The sequence below is a fragment of the Centruroides sculpturatus genome, unplaced genomic scaffold, assembly GCF_000671375.1.
Source record: "Centruroides sculpturatus isolate CEXI.00-Female unplaced genomic scaffold, Cexi_2.0 scaffold1044, whole genome shotgun sequence".
In the NCBI taxonomy this organism is placed as follows: Eukaryota; Metazoa; Arthropoda; class Arachnida; order Scorpiones; family Buthidae; genus Centruroides; species Centruroides sculpturatus.
In genome coordinates, this window is record NW_019385231.1 from 216982 (window position 1) to 242921 (window position 25940).

Genomic DNA, 25940 nt, shown 5'->3' on the forward strand with positions numbered 1-25940 from the left:
CAGTGGTTCTCAAAGCGGGTGCCGCGGCACCTTAGGGTGCCGCAAGAACGCCACAAGGGTGCCGCGAAATTTTTAAATAATTAAATTAAAATTACTTAAAATAATTGAATTAAAGTATTAAATTAAATAAATAATTAAAAGATACCTTTATAATAATAACTTTTGTTTTGAATGCTTTTGTGTTGTTTGGAAATAAACTTACTTTAATAAAAAACTTTTATTTTTTTCAAAGTCTTCTCATCCTTCATATCTTTACTAACCGTAAAAAGCAAAATAATAAATAATAATAATAATAATAATAGGGGTGCCGTGAATTTTGTTTAATAATTTCAAGTGTGCCACCTGACAAAAAAGTTTGAGAAACACTGGTCTATTAAAACAGCAGATCTATAATGTACTTACACACAAAAACAGATACAAAAGTCATTGATGGTGTTGGATCTATATAAACCAGACCTGTTTTACTGCTTGCTTCTGCATTATTTCAATTATTTGGCTAATTTGAACAGGGCTTGGTCCCAGTTAGTTCGGATTAGCAGGACTCTACTGTAGTTGTAACAGACTTTTCATACTTGAAGTAAAAGATTAAGCATAATATTGAGACAAGCATATGGGGAGTACAAACATATTTGTGAGATAAGCGGGGGGTCAGGGGTTATTCCCTTCTGACCACTTAATCTGCACAGGCTGGTAAAACGCGATCTCGAGGTTGTTGGATGGATAGGAGACAAATCGAGTGGGGAGTGCATTGGTAGGTCAGCAGGGGTCCGTGGACAAACAAAAGACAGGTTTTAACATAACCAATATATTATAAAATTTATTATAAAACTAAAGCTAGAATATATAGATCTATATATGAATAAAGCAGTTACACATTGAAGTGAATAAATGCAGTTATGAATGCAAACAAATAGTCTTTAACTAAACGCTTGCTTGACCTAATTTTCCTGTTCTAAGTTTTTCTGACAGAAACTGTTTGATTTATTTGGTTTTAGGGGGAAGTTGAGCAGATAGCTATGATGAAACCAAAAGGACAAAATGAAAATGATACTGGGATGTTAGAGTTTCTAGAAGATATTATTGGAAGTAGTCGCTTTAAAGAACCAATTGAATTATTATATCGTCAAGTTGAAGAACTTAATGAACAGAGATCTGAAAAGGTATCTGATCATACATTGTGTTTAAGTCAGTCAGTATTTTTATTAGTATGATTTTATGTTGCTACATTTTTTGACATTGTTAATTTTTCAGTATACTCACTTTCTTGATATCCATGAAAGCATTATGGAATTGATACATTTTATAAACAAATGCTGATGATATTTACTTGATATAAGCTAACATTAAATATTATATTAACTACTTAATTTAACAGATAATTACATTTGTGTTTTCTATACATGTATTAGTACAATCATTATCTATAATATGAGGGCTATTTTTTAAATAAGGCCCGTTTGTGAATGAGAGTGAGAATGATGCGCGATTGTAGCGGTGTGCATGAGCATCTGTTTTCAGCATGCTTTATGTGTGTTTAGATGCCATTTGTAGCCATATTGTCTGTCTGTCTATGCTGAACTGTAGAAGTTTATAATGTTTAAGAAAATTGAGTCGCCTGCCAACTGTAAGATATGATCTGTTATTCAATTTCAGCACGAGAGATCATGGCAACTATCTTTTGGGACAGGAAAGGAACTTTGTTAGTGGATTTTATGCCAAGAGGCACAACAATCAATTCTGACTCTTGTTGTGACATTGAGAAAACTCCGCTGTGCCATACAAGACAAGTGGCGTGGCCTAATGTCTTCTGGCAGCAGGCAGCAGATTTCTTTGAAGTCAGAATTTAAAAAATTTTTGAGCAATATGACAAATGTTTGAACAAAAATGGAAATTATGTAGAAAAGTAGATAAAAGTATGTAGAATATGGGAAAAAATATATTTTAATGATATTTACAGTATTATTTTTCTTATTAAAAAATGGACCTTATTTAAAAAATAGCCCTCGTATATTTGTTTATAATCTGAAATAGATATTGATTGTAAAAGCAAACTGTTTTTAAAATTTTATTAAGTGATATTTGCTACTTTTAGTACTTTTAGGCTTTTTATAGATTTTAAGGTTATTTTTGTTATTTATAAATATATATTAAAGCTGCTTACTTCAGAACGACAAGTAACTTCAGATGTGATTTTTAATTCATGCAAAACTTTAAACTTTAATAACTTTTCACCTAAATAAGATAGAAATAAAATTAAAAAAGTACAATGTTTACATTTTTAATGTCAATGATTGATTAATGTTAACAGCCATTTTCAAAATGATGGCACACACTTTAGAATAACATGTTTATTGTAAAAAATTATTATCAAAATTTTAATTCTCTAATTGGTGTCCTATCAGTGCTAGCAGAGTTGTTGGACCATTCTTCTTCAAAAAGAACATTATTTCTGTTGCCTATGTTAAATTATTGGAAAAGAAATTTTATTCTAAAATGCTTGTTGGGCATAAACATCATTGTGCTTGTTATATGCAAGGCCCTGTTGTACAAAGCAAGTGTACAAAAGCTTTTACAGTATGTTTGAGAAGTGGTTAATTAGATTAGATTATAAAAAATATACTGATGGTGGCATGGAGTGGCTGCCTTGTAGCCCTGACTAAAACCCATATGATTTCTTTTTATGAGGCTATCTTAAAGTCAAAGTATATCACAATTCTCTTACAACTATTGAAGTATTCATAGACACAATAAAAAAAAAAATAATGGTAATTGCAAGAAAGACCTTTGTTATTGAATGGTTCAAAAATCAGTTAAAAACTATTATTGTCAGTGAAGGTAGTTATTTCAAAAACCTAATTCATTAAATGGCAATAAATTCTATATAATATGGTTTTTGACTTTTATTTTTTATCTCATACAGTTGAAAAGTTATTAAAGTTTAAAGTTTTGCATTAATTAAAAATCACTCTGTAAATTACCAAGAAATATTTTCATGTTGAACTAGGAGAGTATCAAGTTAGAATTCGCATCAATCAAATACAAAGATCATTTTATTTTAAAATTCAACATAAGATCAAATTTATTAGAATTTTCTGGCTGTTCAAACGTTTTAAAAAATAAAAAGGACCACATACACAGTACACATTAAACCAAAAATGATGTGTTTAAAAATTTATGACATACTATCATAAACTACTGGAATGTTAATAAGTAAAAACATAATTTGATGTAATTGCTATCTGATAAAGTGTATCTTGAAATGTCAGCCTGTTTTAGCAAGCACTCAGTTCTTTACATTTACTCAGTTCTAAGTCAAGGGTATCCACCCATTTGTTGTCTGAGCTAAATGAATCATGTGAATTAATGACCATGAAATTTGTTCCACCTAGATAACAGGTTGATGAGTGTCTTTGACTCACAGAACTGGATAGGTGTAGTTAAGCACATGCTTGCTAAAATAGGATGATGCTTTAAGATACATAAAATCAACAATAATTCTGCATTCATTTCCCGCATATCCAATGTAAGACGCATGCATACTGATCTTTTACATGTATCTTAATATAAGTTACAAGTGTTTTACATATGTTTGTAAATTATGTTACATGTTTGTTTATATTTATATTTTAATGTAACATGCACTTAAGGTGCTCTTCCAATTGGCTTTTATGATTGTGTGTGTTAAGGTGCATGCGCGTCAGTTTTACATGTTTGCAAAAACTTTTAATTTAAAATTTACTTATTCTTAAAAGTTAAGTTCCAAAACGGCTAATGTCATGACTGTTTAAATTTAAATAGTCTGTTAGAAATATTTTTGTTATTCAAACTGCCTGAGGACAACGTGTGTAATTACGTTGAAAGCGCTTGCAGAAATAAAGTGTTTATTTGAATTTCTTTAATGCCTCCTTATCTGAAGTCTTTAATTGAGTTAATACAACTGTTGGCATGACGTCCAATCTAAGTATTTAGTATACTAACAGGATGAATACCAGAAATTGGATGTTCTTTTCTACGTTAAATCTGCAAAAACTATGGCAAAAGCTGCATGCCTAATTAGTCTTTTTGCTCAATTGTAGAGTGCACAATATAGTCCCTAAGTGCATCACCATCAACTACAAAGTAGCTGTATTTTGAACTAATCAAATTCCTTAACATATAAATCTTTATAAATGTAGCTGGGACAAATAGTATACAGTTACAAACTAATGAGATTTTGAACTGTTTAAGTTCAAAATAATGAGGATTTTTTGTATTTCTTCATATAATTATTAAATAGTTAGTTAAACAGACAGGCTAAATATTGAAAAAAAATCAAATATAGTATTTGTATGATTAATTGTGTAAAATAAGCATAAAAATGTAGTTTTTAGTTGTGATAATTTAACATTTATAACAATTGCTTCATAGCAGAACAATAAATAGATTAATGATATATTTAACTATTAGAAGAAGGTGTGACTTGTGTAACGATGCTGATTATTTGACAGCAAATTATATGGGAATTTTTACATTAATGTTAATTAAATCTATATCATNATTGAAAAAAAATCAAATATAGTATTTGTATGATTAATTGTGTAAAATAAGCATAAAAATGTAGTTTTTAGTTGTGATAATTTAACATTTATAACAATTGAAAAAATATAAAATTGTTGTTTATCTACAGTTACAAAGAGTAAAAGCTGTGGAAAAAGAAAAGGACGATTTAGAAGAAATAAAAAATGAAGCCATAGAATATCTAAAATTAGAAAATGACATATGTGTGAAAAAAAATCGTCTATATCAAAAATATAAGTATGAGTAAAAGTTTGAAATATTTTGATTTGTGTTATAATAGTAGATATTACAGATAATTAGTAAATTGTCATATATTCTTTACACAAATGAAGTCTTTACATAAGTATTTTTAAGAATTGTTCAATTATCATATATGTGTTATTTAAGAATATATGCAATTGAACAATTTATAAAGCATTTGTGTAAAAAATTAGATTCTAAACAAAGAATTAAATAGTAACAGCAAAATCCAAAATTTTTTAACAAATTAAGTTTTTCCAACAATGATAAAAGTATACATAATTATGATTTAAATGTCTTACACTTTGAATTAAAGTAAGAAATTATGTTTTTGTGTAACATCTGATTCTTCAGAAGCCTGGAAATTATCTAATGTGCATTATGTAAACCAAAAATGAGGGTTGGTCAGTGCTAGGCCTGGGCTTTTAGATGGGCAAAGAAAAAAGCACCCTGTCATATTTACTGTGGATTCAGATATATCGTGCTTTTTCCCCTTTTTTTTCTTGCCCCCAAATTATACTTATCCTGAAGAAGGCCATTTAAGATAGATGAAAACATTAGTCCATTTAATTTAATTTAAATTAAAAATTTGCTAGAAAAAGAGAGAAAGGCATTTTGAAATTAATATATAGAAGTTATGGCTTACTACACATAGAATTGTGTCAGTTTAAATAGTGATATGAAATATTAAAAAAAATTACAATTCTGCTAAACATAATAAAAATCATATTGAGTGGAATTTGATATGCATGAAATTATCATGAAGTTTATAAGATAAAAAAATACCTTGGAAAGTTTGATATAAATGTGTATATTAGACATATCCTTTCATTTAAAAAATATAAAAAATTTTCAAAGAATTTGATAAAACATGTATTTTAAAGTTATTTCATGTATATTTTCTTCATATGTTTTAAATAACTTCCATCAAAATTATTTATGTGATATAGTAAATTTGATAATAATTGATAGTACTGTCAAATCCTATTTGGTTCAAATAGAACTGGACCTGTTCCAGATTAATGAAAGTTGGGAGAAACCGAAATGAATGGGATATTGACATGAAATTAAAATTTCACATTGAAAATACTTTTTAATGATTGAAAAATTACATGATTACAAAATTAACATCTATAAAATTATCAACTTACATGCTTACTAACTTGAAAACAACATAAGAACAATAACATTATATAAACAAAAATCACTCAGTATATATAAACAATACGCATTTATATCCTTAAGAATGTAAGATTGTGATGTATTGATATTATATATTAAGGTTGTAAATAATGTTTCAATGAGCTCATAAACATTCCAAAAAATAATGATTTCACAAAATACATGAAAATTTAAAAAGAAGTGCTTATTCAAGCATATCGGGATAGCCCAGAAATCCTGATGAATGGGGTCCAGATAAATGGAGTTTGATCATATATGTAATCTATAAAGATACTTGGACAAGTACTGTATATTTGTTTGTATGTATATAAGCAGGTAGCAAGGCTGTTCTAAATTCCTGAACTTACATAATATATCAAATAGTTTAATGAAAATATTTCATTTGAAGAGTGATAAAATAAGAAAAATTTCTGGAGAATACTGGAATTCTTGGGAGTTTATAATTAAATTTGAGTTACTAATCAATTGTAGAACATTTTTCTAATATATACATATAACTGTTGTATTACCATAATTTTGAGCATTATAACCATCAACATATTATAACCTGTACTAGTGTATAATTCACAAAAAATTTCTAGACTGGAAATAAAATCTTTACATAATTGATACCATAAAATCAACCCCAAACTTTTGAATTGGCTCTTGAAAATATGACACTTACAGTATATAGAAGATATTCAAATATTTCATCTAAAGTTCATTAATAGTTTGGCTTTAATAATGGGTGTTGTTATATATAGAGTGGAATTATTGAAAATTTATCAGCTTTCAGGATACAGTTTGTAGCACAAGTATGTAGAATTGTCTAATATAATAATATCAGTTAATATATCTATGACATACAGTAAATAGAAGAAAAAAAATTAAAGATGAGACATGCATATGTTTATTTGATGGTTTTAGGAAAAATTGTGATATGTTTGTCTGCAGCATGTAAAGGATTTTCCACACTATTAAGAATGCTTTTGGCAAGTTTAGACAAAGGAAAAAAAATTTAATACAGACCATATATCATGTATATATTGTGTCATAGACCTGCTAGATCTAATTAGTAAATTAATACAAAATATCTATAGTTTCAAAATTAAATGTAATTTTGTTGAGAATTTTTGAATTTTATTTTATATTTTAAATCATAAAAATTAAATGTAATTACAATAAGTGGTTTATTTGAATTTTATGATAATTCTTTAATTTTTGTGAGGTTTAACTTTGTTTAGATTTTTATCTTAAACTTAACTTTAAACTTAATTATGTTTGGATTTTTACTATAAAGTTAAACAATGAAAAAGAATAAATGTTTTATAAAGTATTTAGTAGATTTTTAAAAGACAGAATTTGAGTATGAAAAAATTATTTTTTTTAACCTTATATAATAATTATTTTATCAGATTTGAGGAAGAACATAAAGCTGAAGAAGCAAGTAAGAAGAGAGATAAAATTACTAATGAAATGTCAGAAGTTTTAGGTAATTTGGAAAATCTGAAGAAAGAGAAGAAAGGAAAAGAAACTGAATACAAGAAAATTTTTGAGTATGTTATATAAATATAATGATTAAAATGATTCATATTTAGAAAAACCAAATAGACCATTTATAAATAAATTGCATGTGTATGCACATAGCCATGCATATTTTTTTTGGTTTTCTATGAATATAGTTACTGAAGAAATTTGAGATGCAAACAGAGAAAACATAAACATTGAATATATGTTACCTTGATAATTTATGATCAGTGTAAAATATTACTTAAGTTTTTATAATTGCTCATCAGAAATGCTTTATTTTTAAAGGAAAAAAACGTTTTTAATAGTTACATTTTACTCACTTTTTGGTTTAATTTAACACTTAGTTAGTGTTAATTCTTATTAAAAGATAATCTCACATGAATATCTAAATTTTCTTCTGTCAAACAGTTTAATTGGATGTTAAGATTTTATTAGTTGTTGAAAATCTTTGTTCAACTTCAACTGAACTGTAAAAAAAGGACAATGTACCCACAGCAAACATGCTAAATATTGGCATATCCTTTGTATGGTTTTTCCCAAAAGTTCATTGAATCTTGTGATTGTTTTGATGAATTTGAAATTGAACTTTGATAACAAGCAATTTCATCTAATTGCACATTTTCTTCTGAGATGCCATTCCTGTAACTGGAGTTCTGAAGGAATGACATTAAATTTGCTGAAATGGGCTGGATCCAATTGCTGAACTCCTTTCCAGAAAGTAACAGAAGAATGTTGTCCACTCATATAAGTGGCTAGTTTTTGGCTGGGTAAATTCCTGTAATGTCTACAGCATTATGAGATTCTGCTAGACATTGTTGGCAAGAAACCCATAATGTGGTTGTGCTTCAAAATTGTAAATTAACTTACAAATATTTGGAGATATCTCCCCAATAGCTTATAGCAATATTTCAAATTTTTGTTTTTAACAATTCAAAAAGATGACAAGCAGCAGATACTTCCTCTTCTTGTATTAAAAAAAATCCATTCCTTTAAAGCATTTATGTATTGCAAATGATAATATGCATCCTCTAGTCATGTATCCCACCTTGCTATTACATTATTGGGATAAATTGCGAAGCATTTGTTCTTCCATTTCTCTTAAGGCAGTCTAAAAGAATCATTCTTCTTCTTGGCACTTCATAGTTTCTGCTTTAACACTAGCAGTGAACTGGTTCAATATAGCAAACTTAACTTTGATTTCTTTAGCTTGAAATTGGATGCAAGCCTAGCATGCTTGGACAAACACTTCAACCTTCTGCTAGCACAAAGCATGTATGGAGCACTGTCAGTTATTAAGGCAACTAAAAACAGTTTTTTTCTTGACAGCTTAAGAATTTCTAATGTGATTAAAACCTCTTCCACAGTTACTTGGTTCACAGTTACACAGTTACAAGTTATATTGGAGTTACAGTGGAACCTTGTCTAATGAGCATAATTTGTTCCAGAATCTCACTCATAATTCAAAACACTCGTTAAACAAAGCAATTTTTCCCTATAAATTGATGTAAAATTCGACAATGCATTCCATGCTGAAAAAAAATACTCAAATGTTTTATGTATAACATTTATTCAAAGAAAATTATACAATATACTAAGTTAAGAAGCATGAATCATCTTCATCTTTTCTTCTAGTGCAGAATGAACAAACCTGGAATGTGAATTCATTTGCAGAAAACAAAAGAATAGAAAAAATGTGTCTCATAAACAGCCAAATGATATGCCAAATTTTTGGGTTATGTAAAGGCTATAATTAAAGAAATTTAATTTGACTAGAGGTAGGCAGTTATGCTTCCATCTCATATTAAATTTAATAATTATAAATAAATAATTTTTAATTTAGACTTTTCTAAAATATAATTTGGAATTTGTCATTAAATTTAATACAAGTTGGCAGCATAACTGCCTACTCTAGTCAAATTAATCAGTTTCTAATATTTAATTATAGTCTTTACATAGCCCTAGAATTTGGCATATTGTTTGATGTGCTTATTATATAATGGGCTATAGTTGTTGATGTTTATATGTAATATGTCTGGACACAAGTTTGGGAAAATGTGTGATCATAAGCAACACTAAGATGCTAGCAGAATGAGTGCTGAACACAGACTGATGTAGCATATGCACAATCTGGGACTTCCCCTCTGCTCGGTACTCCTTATTCAAAATGTTATTTGTTAAGTGAGTCATTTTTTTTACAATTTATTTTGCTTGTTGTGCAAATTACTTATTATGAGAGGTTTTTGTTAAGCGAGGTTCCACTGTACTTAAATTTATATTATAGTAATATTGAAAATTATTGAACTACTTGGTCCCCTTAACTTCCTATATGAATGCTTGGAAAGTCAAGCAACAGCCTTTTCCAGTTCTTTTGCAATTCTACAAGTCCCTGTTGTCAATGTGGTTGGTTTGATTTTAGAATGCAGTAAATGATTCTGTACAAGACTTTCATTTACATTTTTTCAGATAGTACTTATGTGATTGATTAACTAATCCATGTTTTTTTGCCTTCTACCCCTAATTGTAAATGGGTGTGTTGAAAATTGTTAAAAAATCCTCAGTTGGCCCAGTTTTTAGTATTTTTGCAGGATTGTTCTCCATTAGGACAAAAATGATGCGACAAGAAAGCAGGGTAATTTTAGCAAGAAAGCAGTACGTATTTTATGCAATAAATTGTGCATATTTCTTCATACCTATGGCTATTCCTTTCAAACGTTTACACAAAATGGCATGCATCGCTTTCGGACATTTTCGGATATACAGGCAACAATTTATCTTATTCATGTGAACCACCTGTCATTTCGTACTAATTAATTGATGCTCTAAAATTTTCTAATTGGAAAGTTTGCTCTATCTGTTTTCATTTTCAATTTGCACTGCCTATCTTCCAAATTTCGCCATAGGGGCGCTGCTGTCATTCGCATTAGGTCGGGCATAGTCGCTTTACTATACCATTACCTCACTTGCATAGCTGTAGCTCTCTCCGTTCGCAAGAATTTTTTGGTTAAAGGGATTTTCCTATGCACCCTGTATATAGGGATAGATCCTGTTACAAAGAAGGCTTATAGGATAGTACAGAAAATTAATAGTTTAACAAAATAATTATAACATATATTTACATGATTATCATTTTAATCTCATGATATATAATTTAACATTTGATTAACTTAGGTATACAAATAAATAAAATTACAAATCTTATACATTTGTCAAATGGAAGACCATTTGAGAGATGAATAAATGTTAATGCTTTTGACATTCTGTAAAAATGATATATTCATGGTTTCTGCAAACAAGAAAAATCAGGATTTTTTATTTTGATCAGAAAAACTCAGGAAAAAGAATGAAAAATTACATGAGTCAAGAAATATGAAACAAATGAGGAAAAAAGTCAGGAATGTGTGTTAACTTTTATTAATAGTGATTTTCTTGTTTTTTGTATTTCTTGTCTTTGGTTTTAGTTGTCCAGTGTCGAGATATGATACTAACTAAAATATAAAATTCTACTTTTATGATTTTGTAATTTGTTTTCTCTGACATGTTGGGATGATAAAGCACTTGCAGTTATTTTCACTGTTAACTCTACAAGCTGTGAAACAATTTTGTTACAGTAAGTGCAAACATGTAATGCTCAGATAAACATAATTTTTTATATTTTCATTGTAAATTTATTAATTTCATGAGTACATTTGAAAGGATACTCCATATCCCATTTAATTCTATATTCTGTATTTGTGAGTATAAATTTTATTTTTCTAAATAAAAAATAAATAATAAATTTTAGATTTTGAATTAAAATAACATTTTAAAAAGTACAGTACTTAATGAACAATGGTTGGAACTATTTTGAAACCCACATTATGGTTGTTAAGAAAAAGTGAAGATTTATACTATTGATTTTTTAAGGTGTGCAAAAAATTTTACACTCTGGAATATGGGGGAAAAAAGCACTTGTTATTGTCAGTAAGAGGCAACTTCACAATAAATTGGTCAAAATCTGAACTTTACAAACTTCTATAAAAATATTTCTGATAAACCCCAATGTAAACATCTTTATTCAAGTTGCAACTGTGAACTGAAACCAGAACAACAGTAATAATGAATCTATACTTTCTGCATCCATGCATTTTAGTTCATCAAAAGGAGAATCAAAAATCTATAGAAACATTATATTCTAACAGTGATGAGGTTAGGTGTATTCTTAATGCTGTTCAAAATAAATTTTTATTATATTTCTTTGAAAAATTGGAGAGACATTTAAAAAGATGTTTCCAGACAGTTGATTTGCATCAAAGTTATGCTATAATAAAATTACATATTGTTACAAGTGATAAATACAATATGCTACAATAAAATTAAAATTTTGATAAGAATTAAATATAATAAAATATATATTTATAAGTTTTTAAATTTTACAGGAAGTTTGAACAGTTCAATAAAGTTAGTGAAGAGAAGAAAGAACAGTATAGTGCATTGGAACGACAAGATTTACAATCCAGAGAAAATTTAAAACATTCAAAAAATAAATTAAATACTTTACAAAAATCTAAAGAAAATGAACAGAAAAAGGTTAGCATATTAAATGAATTTTATATTAAATTATTTTTATAGAAACAGCAATACTTCAGTTCTACATGTTTTGTGAAAGTGGATTTTAAATTTTTACAAAAATAGTCTTAGTCTTAGTCTTAGGTTCTCCTGTGCTAAGTGGAAGTTGGGCAATTTGCTGTCTCCAGTGAATGTAGTCAGCTGCAATGATTTCATCATCATTCCATGAAATTCTAATCTTCTTTAGATCTTCTTTATATGTAGAGTGCCAGGTTCTTTATGGTCTACCTTGTTTCCTTTTTCCACTGCATGGTTTCCATTGTAAGGCTACTTTTGGTAAGCATTCCTCCAGCAAATGAAGTACAGTACATGCCTTGCAAAACACATTTTATGCTCTATAATAATGTCCTGTAGTTTGTGTAGACCACTTCTGGGGACTTACTCTTTTGTGATATGGTAACAATATGTAATTCTAAGTATGCTTCAAAGATTGTGTCGATGGGGATATGTTGAGTTTCTGAGTAATCTTTGTGTCTTTCCATGTTTCACAGGTGTAGATTGCAGTTGGGATGACAATGGAGTTGTAGAAGCATTTCTTAGTTGCTGTACTGATCACTCGTGCAAACCAGACTGAGTGTAGTCTCTGAAAGATGGCTGCTGCTTTACCAAGTTGGCATTTTATATCAGCTTTAATACCTTCATCTATGATAACATGTTACCAAGGTAGCAGAACTCCTCCACTTCATCTATTGTTTGATTCCTGACTGTGATTTTTACTTTTGTTTGCCTATTATAGACATTATTTTTGTTTTACCATGGCTGATCTGCAATCCCACCCTTCCAGCCTCATGTTAAAGGCTTGTTGGTTATTCTCTGTATCTTTGGGTGCATTTCTGATATCAATGCAATGTCATAAGAAAAGTCCAGGTCTGTGATTTTTATTTGTCCTCTTCGTGGAATTTCTGCACCAGGGATGATCTTTGCTCACCTCATTATAAAATCTATGACCAGGAGGAACAGTAATGTTGAGAGAGTGCAGCCTTGCCTAACACCAGTTTCAATTTTGAAGAAATCAGTGTATCCATCCTCTGTCTTTATACAGCAGGTAGACTCCAGATGCAAGTTCTTAAAAATATTAATGTATTGTTGTGGTATGCCATAAGATCTAACAATATTCCACAATGATTCATGATGAACAGTGTCAAAGGCTTTTTTAAAGTCAGCAAAGAAGAAACTTTTGATTTGCAATGCTTCAATTTGTAAGTGTTAGATAGAACTATTTTACTCTGTCATTGTTGGTCCCTAGACTGGATGAGAAAGGAGAAAGATTGCGTGTGGGGTTACCAACCTCACCCCATAGAAACTATCACCACTAAAGAAACAATAAGCAGACTTCAGCTAAACCGAAAGTCTCAGCAGGATACTATTTACTCATCATCCTCTACAATAGTGTAGGAACAAAACCATATAAAATAATATTGCTCATAAATTATAAAGAATTGTTTCAAATACATATTCATAGAATAGAAGTATTAAAAATTGCCTTTCATACATTCCAAAAATACACAGATCATTGGGTGCATGTTGTAAAAAATTACTTTTTTATAATATACCTGAACCATTGTTAAGGGAGAAAGAAATTTTGACAAACAGTTTTAAAAAATTAAACTTTGAATATGATCCAAACAATGTTTAGAAATAACTATTATTTAAATTTAATTCTTTAAGCTGTAAGAAAATAATTGCCTTTTTTATTAATTATATTTTATGATTATGTAATATTGAATTCTTTGTATAAAAAGATAAAAAAGGAAGTGAAAGTGATAGAAATCAGTACGATATATTTTTAATCAATTATTCAGCATATAAGCAAAAAATATTGTTTGTTAAATAAGATATTACTTAACATGCAATCTCAAACTTTTTTCTGAAAATGGTTTAGATTTAAATTTTTGACGTTTTATTTTTTGTTAAAATGTTGGTTTTAAAATTGATCTGCTTAAAAATATACAGATAATTACAGATGAGGATTAGTGTTTGAAGAGAGTAATTTATTTGTAAAATGTTAATTTTTAGTGTATTTTAAAATAATCATTTAAGTATTTGTTTATATTTATTTATTAAGTAATTTGAACAAGTTTTAAATGATAGCTAGAAGATTTAAAGAAACAGCCAGATAAGTTAAATAAAGAAATTTCTGATATGGAAGCAAAAAAGTGTAAACTTGAAAAGGAGAAAAATGTTAGAGAGGAAGAACTTGCTAAGGTAAAAATAAGTTATTCTAAATATATTATTAAATATTTATACATTTTTTTTGTTAAAGATTAATAAGTAATTTTTNCATTGTCTCCTATTATAGTTGTTTGAGAACGTTTAGTAGAGTTATTAGGTAATTTTTTACAAGCTGGTACATGAACTAGCAGATAGTTACATTGACTCACACACAAAAAATAGAAATCCAGCAAAAAGAACATTTAATAAATAGCTAATGTTTACACTAACTGTTTTCAACTGTGATTTACAGAATTATAATATCAGGATTCTGATAATATCTGAGTTTATCTCAGTAAACATTTGTTTTTTATATTGATGGGAATGATGAATTCATTGCTTGAATTAAGATGAATGTTGATCCATTTGCCCATAAAAATTGCTAAATTATATCTATAAGGTTGAAGCATGTGAGTTTGATGCATTTGTTTTAAGAAAAATTTTATGAAATGTAACAATGGAGATTTTATGTAAAGAAAACAAAGTACTCCTTTGACAAATATTTATCTTGAAATATATATTTAATGCACTGGGTTCACCCTTTAATTCAGTCTATTACTTTATAGCTGACAGTTTTCTAATATACCAAAACTAGTGTTATTACATTAGTGTATAACCTTCTCTTTGCAGCAAATAGTTGAATGTTTTAATTTTGGCTTGCCAAGTATAAAGTTGATGCCAGAAATTTTGCTTTATATGCAATTTTGTTATTTAAATTTGTACATTTTTTATGTTGTTTTATTTTTTTGTGTTGGTCAGAAAAGCACTGAATTTTTGTAAAGAGTTTATAAATAACATTTTAATTTTAAATGGAAAGTTCTATTCTATGTTATATTTTAGTCAGCTACAATAAATTTTTTATTTATGTAGATGATGATTGACTTTCTTCCAATACTTGGAAGTATGATGCATTATTTTGTTCAAGGATGAATGGCTAAAGATAATAGTCTGAAAAGCAGGGACTAAAGATCAACTCTGTTTTACATACAAGATGGAAATGTTAAAATAAAGGAAGATCAGTATAATCTTTGTCTGTCCTGACACCAGTTGAGATAATTTCTATAGTGTCTCAATTTGCGATTAACTTATCTTCCGAGTGGAACAAGATATTTCTAAAGATCAACTGGAATTTTAGGAGGGTTTGCCTTAAACATTAACAACGTTAATCTCGTGAGTTATTTGAAATATGTGGGCTGACTATGGAGTTAGGCATTAAATCAACTAAACAACGAATAAGAATATAACTATATATTTATTATGTTTTACTCAACAATCAAATATGACCTATCCTGATGAGAGAGAGTTTACATAAAATAATTATATCACTAATATCTTTCTATGTTTGTAAGAGAGAATGGAGAGTCCTGGAACGAACCGAGGTAATGAACTGGCAGAGGGATAAGAGCAATGGCAAAAGTGTTGAATGCCAAAACAAGAGCAAGTTGGAATTGCAAGTTGAAAAAATAAAACAACATAAAAAATGTACAAATTTAAATAACAAAATTGCATGTAAAGCAAAATTTCTGGCATCAACTTGGCATTATACTTGGCATGCCAAAATTAAAACATTCATCTATTTGCTGCAAAGAGCAGGTTGTACACTAATGTAATAACCTCTCACCTTTTATGCTGAATTCTATTGAATAGAATTATTGGAAAATCACACCATGCTTCTGATACATGATGGAATTTGGGTGATCTTACAGATAGAAGAGTGGGACAACACACTCGAACTGTCGCTTTTGGAGGCACTAACTTTTCTCTCCATGACAAAAAGGAAGTTTCCCATTTAACTTAGATAGATAATTTTTCTATCAAAATAATTTTAAAAAATTTTAACAATTTTGTTGTTAAAATATTTTAAAATTATTTTGATAGAAAATTTACCTATCTAAGTTAAAATAAATCCCTTAACTTCAGATTCTCACAATAGAATAGTATATATTATTATGTGATTGATTAGCTCTCAAAGGATGGAACTGCTTTTTGGTATTTAAAGTAGAATTTAATTGTTTTGTAAAAATTTTTTATTGAATTATTACTTTATTAATCATTAAAAATATTATAAAAGCAAATATAAATAAAAAAATATTAATATTACCTGAAAAAATTAAGTGATAAGTGGAATGATAGCGAGAAATGAATTTTTGTTAGTGTGATACTGTTAGCAGACATTGGCAAAAAATAATTAAAATTTATAAACTGATAAAATTTATAAACTGATTAAATTTATAAAATTTAACTGATATAAACGATATAAATTTTAGAACATTTTGAAATGAATTTTATTGTAGTGAAATTCTTTTGTACTTAATATAAGAATATGTAATTCTCCATTTTATTATTTCAAGAAAATGGAAAAACTTTTTGTTTATAAATACAAACTCTGAAAAAGTTAATTTAGATTTTGTTTAGAAATTTATTTTTGAAATTATTTATAGTTCATTAAAATATAAGCTACATTTGAATTTCATAGTTCAGTAACTATATATAGAATGTAAAAATGTTCATATTTTAATTTAAATATTCAAATTTTAAAATATGAAGTGTCATCTTTTACTGAAAAGAAATTCATGTGACACATCAAAAACTGTTTTATTGGAGCAGAAACATTACAAGTTTTTGATATGTTAGTTGAAGCCTTTGGAGTGGTAATGAATAGTTAAAAACTCAATGTGAACTAATCATTTAGAAATTTAAAAATTATTGATAAACAAATATTTATTTTATTTGTATTTCTTAGTAAGATTATATTGGGTTGTTCGGAAAGTAAGTTCGTTTTTTTACCACTAGACGGATTAGTGGTATTTTTTCCGCCATTTTCGTTCTAAACCGTATTATCATTATATATTTTGACAGCTAGCATTTTATGGCTTATTTGTAAAAAATTTTGTTTGATTTCGTGCAATTGTTTATTTTTTGTGTCCCATCAAATATGAAAGATCGAAAGCAGCATCTTCGGCATATTTTGCTTTTTTATTACCAAAAAAATAAAAATGCCGTTCAAGCAAGAAAAAAATCGTGTGACATGTATGGTGGAGATGTGTTGACAGAACGACAGTGCCAAAACTGGTTTACAAAATTTCGTTCTCGCAATTTCAGTATTGAAGATGCACCACGTTATGGATGGCCAATTGAAGCCAATGAAAACAAAATAAAAGTACCGATTGAAGCAAACTGCGGAATAACAACACGTGAAATCACTAAGAGATTAAATTTGTCAAATTGAACTGTTTATGAGTACTTGAAACAAATTGGTTTCGTTTCAAAGCTCGATATATGAATTCCACGAGTTCTTAAAGAGAAATGCTCTATTTGGTGGGATATTAAGGAAATTTTTTTTGGAGCTTTTACCAGACAATTTAACAATTGATTCGAAAGTGTACTGCCATCGAGTAAACAAATTGAGTAATATCATCAAACAGAAAAGGCGGCCAGAATTGATCAACAAAACAGGTGTAGTGTTTTACCACGATAATGTCAAATTTCACACAAGTTTGGTAACTCGTCAGAAACTGTTATAACTTAGATGGGACGTGCTATCACACCAACCATATTCGCCAGATCGAGCACACTCAGATTATTACTTGTTCCGGTCTATACAAATTTTTTTTAACTGTAAGACATTTACTTGAAATGACAATGTCAAAAATCACTTGGATCGGTTTTTTGTAAGCAACGATCAAAACTTTTATGAATGTGAAATCGTGCTACTACCAGAAACGATGACAACAGGTATTTGACCAAAATGGTCAACATATAATTCAGTAAAATATTTATTAATCATAAGAATATTGCGTTTTTTTCCACGGAAAACGCAATATTCTGAACAACCCAATAAGTACTGTATATATTGTTATTTATGCAATTTTGAATTTATTATTTCAAAATTTCTTAATATAAAAGAGTTCTTGTGATTGTATGTTATAGATTTATTACAATAAATATGTAATTACTTATTTAGAAGAAATAATATTAATAGGTTATGACATGTCTCAAAGAAGAAACAAAAGGTCTTCAACAGAAGAAAGAAAATCTTGAAGCAGAACTAATGGAATTGCAAAAAAATGTCAATGAAACAAAGTCAAAGGTACTTTATTTTTTATATTATTTTTAATTTTATAAACATGTTAAGATTTTGTTGTTTTTAAATAGCATTTAATAATTTTAATAAGCTAAAAGCTTATTAAAGACACTTATTCAATACTATATTTAAAGTGTTGAATGAGTTTTTGATCTGAAAGTTGCAATCTGGAAATTGTATTTTGTGGTAAAAATTGAATTATTAGGCTATCAGAGTAGGAATCATCAAATGTGTAATGCAATTGCTGATAAAAAGAATGTTTTTTGTATGTGTAAAGTCAGTTTCAGTCAGTCAGAAAAAAGCTCTGACATCATCCAGGCTTTCTCATTTTCTATAAATTATATAGGTAACATCTTGGCATTGTGAAAACATTGATGCTTTAAAGATTTTACAAATAGTGATGACACTTTTTAATTACCTTTTATATTTTATACCAAAAGTTACATACTTTTTGCTTTTTTTACTTTCACAACATAAATCACTTTGAACAACATTGTTTTTGAAAATATCATTTGGGCTATAGTTCTGTACAATTTCTGGTAAGCTTTTTAACCACTTTGGGAAATTCTCCTTTTGCACTTCTGCACTCATTTTCACCTTAGATTTTATTAAAAACTATTCCATGCTGCCTCTTAAATTTATTCTTTGCTTGCTGTAAATTTGGAATGTCCCAGCTGTTGTCTACATTGTTTGGTCATTTCTCTAAGAAGTGTATCATCAATAGCAATACTTGTCTCTTCAGTGTTCAGGACTGTTTACAGCTCCTGAACACTGAAGTTTCAAGGTCAGTGTAGTGATTGATGAATGAAGTTTCAAGGTCATTGTAACTAGAGTCAATGAGAACGTTGTCTGGTTTACAGTCAAACTCTAGACAGTGGCTAACTCTTTGCATCATGATGTTGGCATCAAACAGCAAAGTTGAACATTAGATCAGAAGCAGTATATGACACCTTGCATTATTCAATGCAAGGTGTTACTCTGCAAGGTGTTCATTACTCTGCATTATTCAATAATTTCAATTATGTTTATAAAACAAATTTTATTAATTTAAGAAATTTTGTCTGAATGCAACAAATAATGCTAATTAGTATTGCATTAGAAATGTACAAACTAATATTTTATACATTTATCACAGATTTCACACTTAATGTGGACCAGATATAAAATGGAAAAGTAATGAATTTCTGGTACAAATTTCCCACTTTAATTAAATATGAATATCTATTTTGAAATGTTTAAAAATCACTGATATGTATAGATTTTTAATTTCTTAAAATTCTAAGTTTCATAAATATATTTAAATAGAAAAAGTATAATTAATAAAATTTTTGTTCAATATGCAGGATTTATTCCAATTAATTTTCTGATATTAAAAGTATAAAAGTGTGAAATTAAAATTTGAAAAACTACAAATTTTTAGATTTTGAAAGCTTAAGAAATCTTTCAAAATAAAAAATATATCAGTTACTGTATTCATTATTAATGAAACACAATAATTTCACATGCATCATAGATTAAATATTATTTTAAATTACAAGAAAATTATGATTATTTATGAAATAAAATGTATATAAAATTTATGTGGATGTTTAATTATAATTTCTCTTGCCAAGTTGACTGTGTTTGACCAGAAGTCTGCATATGTAGTTTGATGTCTAGCATAGTGAGTGACAGCTAATGTAATGGAACTCTGTAGACTCTGCTGTCACATTATCATGCTGCTGTTGGTTGAAGTGTATTATCAACTCTACAGGTTGCAATGCACTTCAGTAAACATTTTTCAGTATCTGGATACTTGCATTTACACTTGCTTTTCTCTTGTGTCATTCTGTTCATTGAAACTTTCTAAAATGCTTTTCTTGTTTTTTAGATATATAGAGAGAGTACTGTCAAATATTTTTTCATTTCTAACTTTTTATTTTTACTTTCTTCCACATACTTTATGATGGATATCATTTTTTATAATTAATAAAATTTTTAGTTTTTTTTTGTTGTTGTTGTTCATTTTCATCTACTTAATGAATTGAACATCCACTTTATCAGTGTGCTGTCATTTTTAATGAAAATGACAGCACACTGATTAACTAATTAACAGCAAACTGATTAACTAATTAAATGACAGCACACTGATTAACTAGTCATTATCAGTGATGAATATGTGTCAACCTGCAATTTATTCAATATGCATGTTTAGCATATTTTTAATAAAAAGATATTTATGGACAAACTAATAAATTTAATTGGCCAAAAACTTAGTAAATTGTCAGATCCAGATGTGTTTGTTACATTTTAAAAATAAAATTTAAAAAATAACAATTTAAAGCATTAAAATTTGTTTTGTTAATTTTTATTTCAGGATAGGATAGTTATGAAAAAGGCATAAAACATGTTAAAATTTTGAATTTTATGTTGTACAATCAGAAGTACCTATACAATACCAACCTTCAGTTTCATGAAGATATAATACATCTCCATGAAAACATAAAAATGCTCAAAATTAGACATGAAAATAAACACTCTGGACCTTAAATTTACAGTTAATAAAATGTGATATTAAAACTATTTCAATTTATATAAGCATGAAATGCATTGAGTTAAGACAGGAAATCTCACTATAAGCATGAAATTTTCACTAACTCAAAAATAAAATTTGAGTTAGTGAGAATTTCATATTTAGGAAATTTGACTTACTTACAGTCTATTGTATTATCTATTATAAATAAACATACAGGTAGGCCTCCTACAACGCGGTAGATACGTTCCTTGAAAATACAGTGTTGTGGGAAATCGCGTTATAGGAGACACCAACTTAATACAAAAACTGGAATTCGGTTCTAAAAAGAGAAAAACTGCCTTTTATTGTGTAACATTTTCATCATTTTTAAATTTATGTACAGTACATAAAAACATTTCATAAAAAACTTAAATAAAATTAAACATAATATAAAAACTAAAAAGATTATGATTTTAAGTCAAAATCAAAAAGAAACAATGTTACGCTCACAAATTTAGTCCTCATTGTCTCCTATTATAGTTGTTTGAGAACGTTTGACTGGCCTTATTTCAAGATCTGAGCTTGTTTCATCAACAAGTTCTGCTGCACTTCCAGTAGGTTTAGGTTTTAAAAAAATCTGTCATTAGAGATTGTTTGCTCTTGCTTTGCAAATCTTTATAAATTTCTTGATAGACAGATAAACAATTTTGAAGATTCCTTTTAAATATTTCCGCTCTCTTCGGCATAGGATAGTTCTCTAAAAAGTAAGATTCCATCTGTTTCACCATGTCCAAACGTTTTTCTATACCTTTTGCAGTGAAGTTTTTGGTTTCTTCATTGAAAAGATCTTTAGAATTATCTTCAATCGTTATGTTTCGGATATAACTGTTACCAAATCTGCTTCATTTATTTCATTTTCCGTAACTAATTCTAGAATATCATCAACAGTTATTTCAGTGAATCCATCGCCTCCTATTGCGTGTGCAAGGCTTACTATGTTATCATATTCACGCTGAATTGGCTCAACAACATTTTCCTGACTGACCATTTCCAGTAATAAAGCTTTCCAGGAAGCATTTAGAGTCGATTGGTGAATTTCTTTTAGGGGACGAGCCGATAACTTCTACACAATTTAAAATTGAAAATTGTTTCCAAACTTCACTGACTGTAATATCTGTAGAATTTATTTTCTCCAAAATTAGTTCAAATGATTTACGGATATAGTATGATTTAAAAGCCGCTATGATTCCTTGATCCAAGGGTTGCAATAATGAAGTGGTGTTGCCTGGTAAAAATGCAATCTCAACATTGGGATGATTTAAATCAATTGGATGTGAGGGCGCATTATCTAAGATTAGTATGACTTTGAATGCTAAGTTCTTCTTTTTTAAATAATTTTCTACATCCGGAACAAAACAATTATGGAACCAATTCTTAAATAAATGGCCAGTCATCCATGCCTTTTTGTTGTCTCTCCAATACACTGGAAGGTCGTAATTGTTGCACTGTTTCATCGAGCATGGATTTAGTGATCGATGAATGAGCATTGGCTTGGTAATAAAATCACCAGACGCGTTACTGCATAGAAGTAGAGTTATGCGATCTTTGGAAACTTTAAAGCCAGGAGCAGTTTTTTCATTTTTTGAGATATAGGTCCTGCTAGGCATTTTTTCCCATGATAATCCTGTTTCATCAGCATTAAACACTTGGTCAGCCAAATAACCCTTTGTTTGAATAATATCTGCTAGTTCTGCTGGATATTTTTTTGCTGCATCCTCATCCGCAGAGGCCTTTTCCCCTTGTATGTGTATGTTGTGCAAGGAATGGCGTTTTTTGAATTTTTCAAACCAGCCATTGCTAGCCACGAATTTAACACTGGTTTCATCAGGTGATGACTGTCCCATTTGTTTTAAATAATCAAATATTTTTAAGGCTTTGTGTTTAATTGCACTTTTATTTAAAGGCAATCATTTCTTGTTCTTGTTCATATCTTCTACCCATGATATTAGCACTTGTTCCATTTTTTCCATTATAGGTGCTCTTGGACGAGCAACATTATTCGCAAAAATAGATGATCCGGATGCAACTGAATTCCTAATCTTTTCTTCCGATTGCTTAATCGACCGAATAGTTGACTCATTTAAATTAAAATGCCTACCAATATCAGCTATCCGCTCTTGATTTTTAATTCGATCCAAAATTTCTATCTTTGAAGAGATATAAATTTCCTTTTTAACGACGGTCCTTTCTTTTCATTCGGCATTGTTACCGCTAAAATTTTTTCAATCAGTTTTGTGGACAGTAAAACTCGCAAAAAGTAACTTCCCTTCACTATGTTGTTAAAAATATACACCCAATAGAAGTTTATACTGTATTTTGGACCATTTCTGCGGTCCTCACTTATTGAAAGAGTATAAATGATCGAAAGTTTAGTGATATATTTAAGTGTTGACGGTAACTGATGCACATCTGCCTAGAAATCGGTTTTCCCCTGAAACTTTCACGGAAATGACACGTCAACATCGACAAACAGCTGTTTTCAAGGACATTTAGCTCTGTATGTTGAACTGTGGCTCGTATCACGTGATCCGTTGTGATTTTTCTGTTATGTGAAAGCTAATTCATTTCTAAATACTGTAAACCGCGTTGTAAAAGTACCGTGTTGTAAGAAAATTTCCGCATTTTTCCAACCGTGTTGGAGCGAAAACGCGTTGTAAAGGTACCGCGTTGTAGGAGGCCTACCTGTATTTAAACTGTATAATCAAACGTTTTTTAGGTTGTTATTTACTAAAGTTATATTTTTAATAGAAAGAAAGAAATTATAGAAAATTTTACAAAGGATATCAAAGAGACTTTTCTAATATTTATCATGAAAATGAGAAAAGACTTTTGTAATTTCTTATTTATGAATGACCTATACATCTTTTTTAAGTCTTGTATGCTATTTGTTTTAAGAAGTCTGTTTTAGTACAGATTTAATCTTCTTAAACAGGTTTCTTAAAATGAATAATGTACAAAATTAAGAGAAAAAAAGAAAATGTATAATTTTGCTTATTACTTAGGTTTATTCCTTTTATTTATTATCTAATTATTAGAATTTAGTCTTAAGGAACAATAAATTTTGAATTTAATCTTATCTTTTTAATTTAATATATATATATATATAGTGTTCCATAATTCATGACATATTTTGATTGACTGTAAATTTTATGAAGTGATGTAGAGAGTTTGTTTTATTTTGTACTTTTATAAAATAAAATTGTGTGTACTTGTCATTGTGAGCAGGCAGAGTTGTGTTTATTGGTAGTTCAACTAATCTGGAAAAAGTAATTGAGTACGATCTTCAGAGTCCCAGTCTGATGGTAAAGGCTACAGTCACTTTTGTTGACTGCAATTTGATTAGACTAGTTTATTTGATCTTGTGACTGAGTGATAGGTCATTATACATGAATCCTACCAGGAACTTCTTGAAGATAAAATGTATATGCTGCTTCAGCAGACACAACACGATTTGAGATATCAACAAAATTTGGTATGCATTAAGATTGAGTTCCATCTCATTCTGATCAGATGGCTAAAAATTGGCTGAATGACCCAGTTCCACATCATTGGATGGCCACGGTGGGTATATCAGACAGCCCTTGGTTTTCAGATATGACTCCATTGGACTTTTTTATGGGAGTATTTAAAATATAAGGTTTATAGCCATAGGATATACAATGTGGATGAATTGCATGATGTGATCATTTAGGAATTTAACATGATTAGTATTGATCTCTGCTAAAAGGCATGTGAAAAGCCACTTTGTTTAGAGATTTGTATCAATTTTGGCAGAACTCAAGTTGACTTTGCAATGGAGAACAAGAAGTAACTTCCATTATTAAAAAAAATCTGATTTCATTAGAAAGTTATAGTTGATTAAATCACAAGTTGTGAAATATGGGACATCCTATATTTATGAATTGCATTTCCATATTTCCATGTGGCCTATGAAGTGGCTGTCACAATCAAAATTATCTCCCATTTCCTGGAATATTGAGGAAATAGGAGCAGTTTCTATTGTTACCATTGATCTATTTAATTTGGAAAATTATAAAATCATCAGTAAGTCTTAGCAAGATTTTCTCTTATTACATGCATTATGTTACATGACATTAAGTAACATAACAAAATTTTATGAAGTTACGAGATGTTTACAATTCTCCAGGCAACACTAACGTGTAAGCTAGTTAGAAATAAATAAACTAATTCTTTCAGAATGAATTTATTTATGACCAACCTAATGTTTTAGAATTTATTGTGTGTATTTTTAAAACTATAAGTTGCACTTAGTTTCTTTCTATTTTTACTGCAACATATACAAATTTATATTATTTAAAACTATACTTAAAATATTCTTTAATTACATAGTTCAAAAATTTAAATATTAAATAAATCAATTATATTTAACAAAATATTATATTTTGTTAAAAGATGATTTCAATATGTATTTAATAATGGATTTCTGTATAAATTCAATAATTTTAAATGTTGATGTTTTTAGATGGAAATAGCACGCTCAGAGTTAGAACTGTATCTTAGTACTGAAAAACGTGAAACAGCAAAATATGAAGAAATGGTTAAAAATTTTGAAAAAAATGAAACTTTGTTAAAGGAGAAAAAGAGGTACATATTATAAATTATTCTTATAAAATGAAACCCACCTTTTGATTTCCAGCATTATTTTAATATAATAAAAAAACGTTTTTGACCTATTCATAGGTCTTCCTCAGTTAGAACTAACAAATAGAATACATAAAATAGCATTTTTAAATTAAAATTGAACAAATACAAAATTAGAAAGTCTGAGGTTTTAAAATTTAACCATATACAGGTAGCCCTCGGTTTATGCTGCAGTTTTGTTTCTAGAAAAGCTGGTGCAAATCGAATTGGCGTAAAATGAACCCATATTTACACTGAGGTATAGGGTTAGGTTCTAAATAAGTGAAAAATAAGCAAATAATTTTGTTTATTAATACAATATAATACAAAATACATATAAATTTAATTTTTAAAATG

General features: G+C 28.6%; 1 protein-coding gene across 1 annotated transcript in view; it reads left to right on the plus strand.

The window, feature by feature from the left end:
* LOC111636484 (structural maintenance of chromosomes protein 4-like) overlaps positions 1–25940 on the plus strand; it is a 116718-nt gene that overhangs the window by 19709 nt on the left and 71069 nt on the right. Inside the window, exons 5-11 of the mRNA XM_023381744.1 lie at positions 996–1160; positions 4667–4794; positions 7374–7514; positions 11904–12054; positions 14185–14298; positions 18287–18394; positions 25426–25547. Of these exons, the coding sequence (XP_023237512.1) occupies positions 996–1160; positions 4667–4794; positions 7374–7514; positions 11904–12054; positions 14185–14298; positions 18287–18394; positions 25426–25547 (929 nt within the window). The remainder of the gene's footprint in view (positions 1–995; positions 1161–4666; positions 4795–7373; positions 7515–11903; positions 12055–14184; positions 14299–18286; positions 18395–25425; positions 25548–25940) is intronic.